Source organism: Lontra canadensis, unplaced genomic scaffold, assembly GCF_010015895.1.
Source record: "Lontra canadensis isolate GAN:19392208 unplaced genomic scaffold, GSC_riverotter_1.0 scaffold194, whole genome shotgun sequence".
In the NCBI taxonomy this organism is placed as follows: Eukaryota; Metazoa; Chordata; class Mammalia; order Carnivora; family Mustelidae; genus Lontra; species Lontra canadensis.
Window position 1 is genome coordinate 1284162 of NW_022631188.1, and position 5292 is coordinate 1289453.

General features: G+C 50.9%; 1 protein-coding gene across 1 annotated transcript; it reads right to left on the bottom strand.

The window, feature by feature from the left end:
• Positions 1-1166: 1166 nt before the first annotated feature.
• UBD (ubiquitin D) lies at positions 1167-3332 on the bottom strand. The gene is made up of 2 exons (XM_032847797.1): positions 3216-3332; positions 1167-1962 (listed from the first exon to the last, which is right to left on the bottom strand). The coding sequence occupies exons 1-2, from the start codon at positions 3240-3242 to the stop codon at positions 1492-1494; spliced, it is 498 nt and encodes a 165-aa protein (XP_032703688.1). The 5' UTR covers positions 3243-3332; the 3' UTR covers positions 1167-1491.
• Between the last annotated feature and the right edge of the window lie 1960 nt (positions 3333-5292).

A 5292-nucleotide genomic window follows, 5' to 3' on the forward strand; every position in this document is an offset into this window, starting at 1 on the left:
CCAAATGTTCCTCTGCTTCACGGAAAATCCCTCTATGCTTTATATACAGGTTCAGGGAGGGGAAGTGGTTTTCCGGCTCTCTTCAGCTGATGAAGAGAGAGGGCATGATTTCGAGAGGACCTTCCCCATCCTCAGGGGTCCAGTGACAACGCCCAGAGAGTCCATAAGCTGGCAAGATCCTATAGGACAGGACAACTAACGTTCCCTCTCCCCCAGTCTGATGGCGCACACCGTGAAGACCCCACAGTGTCTGGCCTCAGGAGTCCCTGAGTTGACAGAGAAATCCCAGACTCTACCCTGCCGGAGAGCCGTCCAAAACAAGGAACTGCAGTTGCTCGTCCAGGGAAATCAGTCCAACCTAATGCCCACCTAACCAGGTCACTAGTGCCACCAAGAGCACTGGAGCCCAAAGCAGAACAAGGAATTCCCCTAAGTAGGGGGGGTGCCGCTGGGGTTCTGCTGGGATCTCTTCTGTACAAGGTGGTTCTTGAGCAAGTTTAAAGAGCAGAAGGGACTAGACATGTCTTAGATGGTGTGAAAAATGTGTTCTTGACCAGTCATGAGACACAAGAGGGACAGTGAGACAAAGGAGTGAATGAGGGAGGAAGATGCAGGAAGAGACCCACATTCCCCAGGGAGGAGCAGACACAGGGGTGGGGGGCGCAGGAGGCAGCCAGGAAAAGGCTCTGTCAGCCAGGACCGGGGCACAGCCTTGGGAGTCAACCCAGAGACCAACCGAAAGCCCCCACCCAAACGATGCCCCCACCCCAGAGTAGACCTGCTAGACCCTAACACAGGCAGGACAGAGATGGCTCCACGACCACACCTCCCCCAGGGACCCCTCACTGGAGAACAAAATCTCTGAGTCCCCAGGGGAGGTGTCTTCCCATGCCCACCATCAACTCCAGAAATAAGAACAGCTGAAATCGGAGTGGGGCGTAGAGAGTAAGATGGCACACCGTGCCGGGATTCATTTCCTGCCAAACAACGTTAAATAAGGACAGAGAAGAAAATTCTTTATTACGTAGATTGTAATCATATGAGAGGAGTTAACACACTTCAATATAAATCATTTCACTGTTCTCTACAAGCAGAAATTCAATTTAATTCAACATATGGAGTGGTATTACAGATGCAATATGTCGGTGGGAACACAGAAATTGGGGGAACATGGATCCCAATGTGGAATTTACTACCCTGTTGGACGGAAGAAATAGGAATTTTTCTAAAAATCAGAGGGATGAGGGAAAGGATTAAATTCCAAACTGGCTTTGATGCTATCTCTACTGTGCCTTAAAATACTATTTTCTATTTTCAGTAATACACACAATGCAGACACCTAATCAACTGTGTTCGATCAAAAAATCATAGAGTTAGAAACTTTTCTGCAGTCTTCCTTCCCACTTCACCCCTAAATTTCCCTCTTTCTCTTTCTTGTTAATTTGGGGAAATCATCAAAGGATGTGGGGGGAGTGAGAGCTAACAGCAGGCTCACCCCCCAATGCAGTAGTCTGCCAGCCAGAGTGAATTGCCCCGTCTGATGCCGTAATCCGCCATGGTCTTCCCGTCTTCCAGCTTCTTGCCATTGCAAGTCACAATCTGTTGCTCAGGCGCGATCGCTGTCTTGATCTCGATCATCTGTTTCACCTGGACCACTGAGCTGGACCTTCGTACCTGGAGGTGGTGCCTCTGACCCCCATCACGTGACTGCACAAGAGTCACGGGCAGCTCCTCATCACTGGGCGTCACCACCTTCAGAGTGAGGTGGATGGTCGTCTCCTTGTCAATGCCGTAAGACGAAAGCCTCCTCTGGGGCTTCAGCATCTTAGAGCCCAGCAACAGGACCTGGTCCTGCACGGGAATCTTGGTCTTAGCCCGGACGTGTTCTTTGATCTTCCTCACTGTGTCCTCCGAGTTAGCAGCAAATGTCATTGATGTCCTTCCCTCAGAATAGACCGTCACCTGGACAACGGAGGTGAAGAGACCACAAATCAAGGTGCCTGGAACGCCTGCCACCTTTACACCACTGTCCCCTCCTTGCCCGGCCCCCCCTTTCCCTGCCTGCCTGGTCCTCCAGCTCCTATACAACAGGCTCTGTCCCTCCCTTTTGTGGAACTTCTCTTTGAGAATCTCAAGCTTCTAACTCAGGAAAATCATCGTTTTCCTTTACAGCCATACTTCTCATTCATCCCAACGTCATCAGTGATTTCCCACATTTTGCAAGCCTCCTATCCAGATAGGAGGTTGTCAAATGTCAAAAACTAAATCCGATTACAAAGCACGCACAGTTATGCAGCGGACGCCAACAACAGCTCCCAGAGAGAATCATCGACTCGTCAGCTCATGGGACACTTATGCACTGCCCTCCATGACTACTTTAGAAGGAGACCCTGGACAGGACACATACCCTCCGTACTCCTGGTTTCTTTCTTACTGTCCTATGGCCGTGTAATGACTCACACATTATGGTGACACTGTGTTCAGTGTGACTTGTTCCCCTGGACTTCCCATGTGTTTCTATCTACCTATTGCAGAATATGGTCTCCTGCAGCTAGACCAGGGCCTCACTCAACAGAAGGCAGGGCCAGATCAAGGTCTTCCTTCCATAGTCTGAAGCTGGCCAGTGCAGCCTGTTTTGTCGCTGGCAAGCCTGGGAGGACCTCCCTCCTGCTCTATTCAAAACCATCTTCGCAGTCTGGACGTCAAGACATTTCCTCACAGAACCGAGCCCCTCTGTGCTAAGCAGCCCCCCGATGCCAGCCCACATGTACTGCACACGCTCCTTATAGGCTCATGGATCTGGTCATTAACACCTTAGAATGAATGAGTTTTGTGTACCTCTCTTTTGGGAGGAGAAGGTATTGAAGAGACCCTAATCAAAAGGAGGAGAAAGGGCTCCAGACAACATTTCCATAGGTTCAAATCCAGCCCTGTGGGCCCAAAGCCCACTCCCACTTCCCACCATCCTCCCCTAACAGGGCCCAGTCAGGCCTGACACAGAAGAGCACTGAGGAGGCAAACGAGCCACTTCTATTCCCAGAACCTTCCTTCAGCTTCTATAGAGATCAGAGCCTGTCGCAGCCCCTGCAGGATGCCTTCCCAGCCGCTCTGCCCCCACCTCCCCGAGCTCTGTCCCTCCTGGACTCCTGAAATCACTCCCCAACCCTTGGCGGTGCTTTCCCTCTCCCCATCCCCACTTTTCAACCCCAGTTTACATGGAGGCAGGAAGTACCAGATGCCATGTCTACAGCCAACAGAGCAGACACAGGAGGCTGAGGAATAGGACTGGCGTCCAGCTTATGTACGAGCTGAGCTGGAAATCCCCTGCCTGAGCCACTGTGCCCACGCCCTTTGTTCTCCCTTGATGTCACGAATTTTCTTTCACTTTCGCTTGGACAGAGTCAATACACACAGAGAATACTCTCTGATCAAAACACTCCTCTCATCCATTCCACCCGTCCTCTTCCCAACATAGGATGGTCCTTCTCTGTGGAGAATGTCCCCACTTAACAACTCACCACTCCCAGTCTTGACTTATGACTGCCCAGCCTACAGCCTCACCCACTTCAAGACCTTTACTACTTGATGGTCCTCTCCGTTGCTTTTGAGAACCTGCCCCATGCATTACTCAGGGGCCTTCCTGAGAGCAAGGGTGCCCAGGAGAGGATGTAGGGTCCATGAGAAATGAGGTGACCATGAGCAGCCTGTTCACACCAGCCGGGCAGAGTGGGAGGCCCAAGAGAGGATGTAGAGTCCGTGAGGAGTGAGGAGACCATGATCACCCTGTTCACACCAGCTGGGAAGAGTGGGAAGCCAAGGAGAAGACACAGGAGCCCATGCAGGTGATGAGACCATGATCAGCTAGTTTACACCAGCCGGGCAGAGTGGGAGGCCAAGGAGAAGACATAGGAGTCTATGACGGGTGATAAGACTGTGATCACCCTGTTCAAGCCAGTTGGGGAGAGTGGGAGGCCCAGGAGAAGACGTAGAGTCCTTGAGGAGTCATGAGACAATGATCAGCCCGTTCCCACCAGCCGGGCAGAGTGGGAGGCCCAGGCGAGGATGTAGAGTCCGTGAGGAGTGATGAGACCGTGACCAGAGAGTTCATACCAGCCACGCAGAGTGGGAGGCATGTCTCCAGATCACACAGGATACACAGTCTACTCTCAGAAGAGACAGAAATTTCAGTCCTGGGGTGCCACTTGCTCCCTTAACTTGGGCAAGTCTGTTCACCACCTGAGATGTCTGTTTTCCAGTGAACGTGAAATGATTGGCGAGAATTCAGAACACAGTTTGTAAAATGGACATTACATCCCTGGGTCTTGAGCTCTCTAGTACTCTACTGTTCCTGTCCCAGAACCGGCTGCCCAAACCTAGTACTTAGAACAATCCTGGCCCAACAATCAAGGGCCAAGCCCACCTCCCATGTAGCAGAACAATACACATCGGCTCTTGCACTGCGGTGACTCTGTTTCCCCGCCTTTACTGCTGGACACTCCCTACTCCCTGTGCTCTGTGATCTCACACACACCCATGCTGCTCCTTCCTCCCCGGCTCTGGAGGTTTGGATCAGACAAGAAGGAAGGGCACAGGCCGTGTGCCCTCAGAGAATTTACTTTACTACTCTGATCCTCCTAACATTCCAGAGGAATCCCTGTCCTCCCCCAAAACTCCCAGGACAGCACCACAAAACATATTCTCCAAGAAAGCCTTTATGAAAGGAACTCCCAATTTTTTCAAAGTAAAAATCCCATAAAAATGACACTATCATCTTCTTTGCTGTGTTCTTAGTGGCCATTTACCGTATCTTCAGCACCAGTAGATGTCAAATGATCCCATTTTACTGCAGGACTTTCCATCCTGGAGAACGTTGGTTTCTAGAAGTGCCTATGTAGAGTAATGGGATCCAAGAACCAGTCCGGGCTTTCAAAAAACTCAACATAAATCATGTTCTCCTATTTCAAGCTCTTATTAGATAGCCATAAACTTGGAAAATTTGTATTTGAATGTATTTTGGGGTAGACGTTACTTCAAACACATAGGATGAGTAAGGAGGGAGAAGAGTGTCTGATGGAACAGACAGGAAGAAGTGGCCCCTGCCAGTCTCCCTTCAGAGGCCTCTTCAGGCTCCTACAATCCACTCTGTGCAGAAACCAGGACTGTGATCTTGGATCTGCAGCTTGTGCCCCCGCCCTCCCCACCCCACATGCAGCAGCCAATAGGATCTGCGAATTCTGAAACATCACCAGTAACTGAGCAGAAAAGGTCAGAGCAGGTGGACGGAGGCCAGGA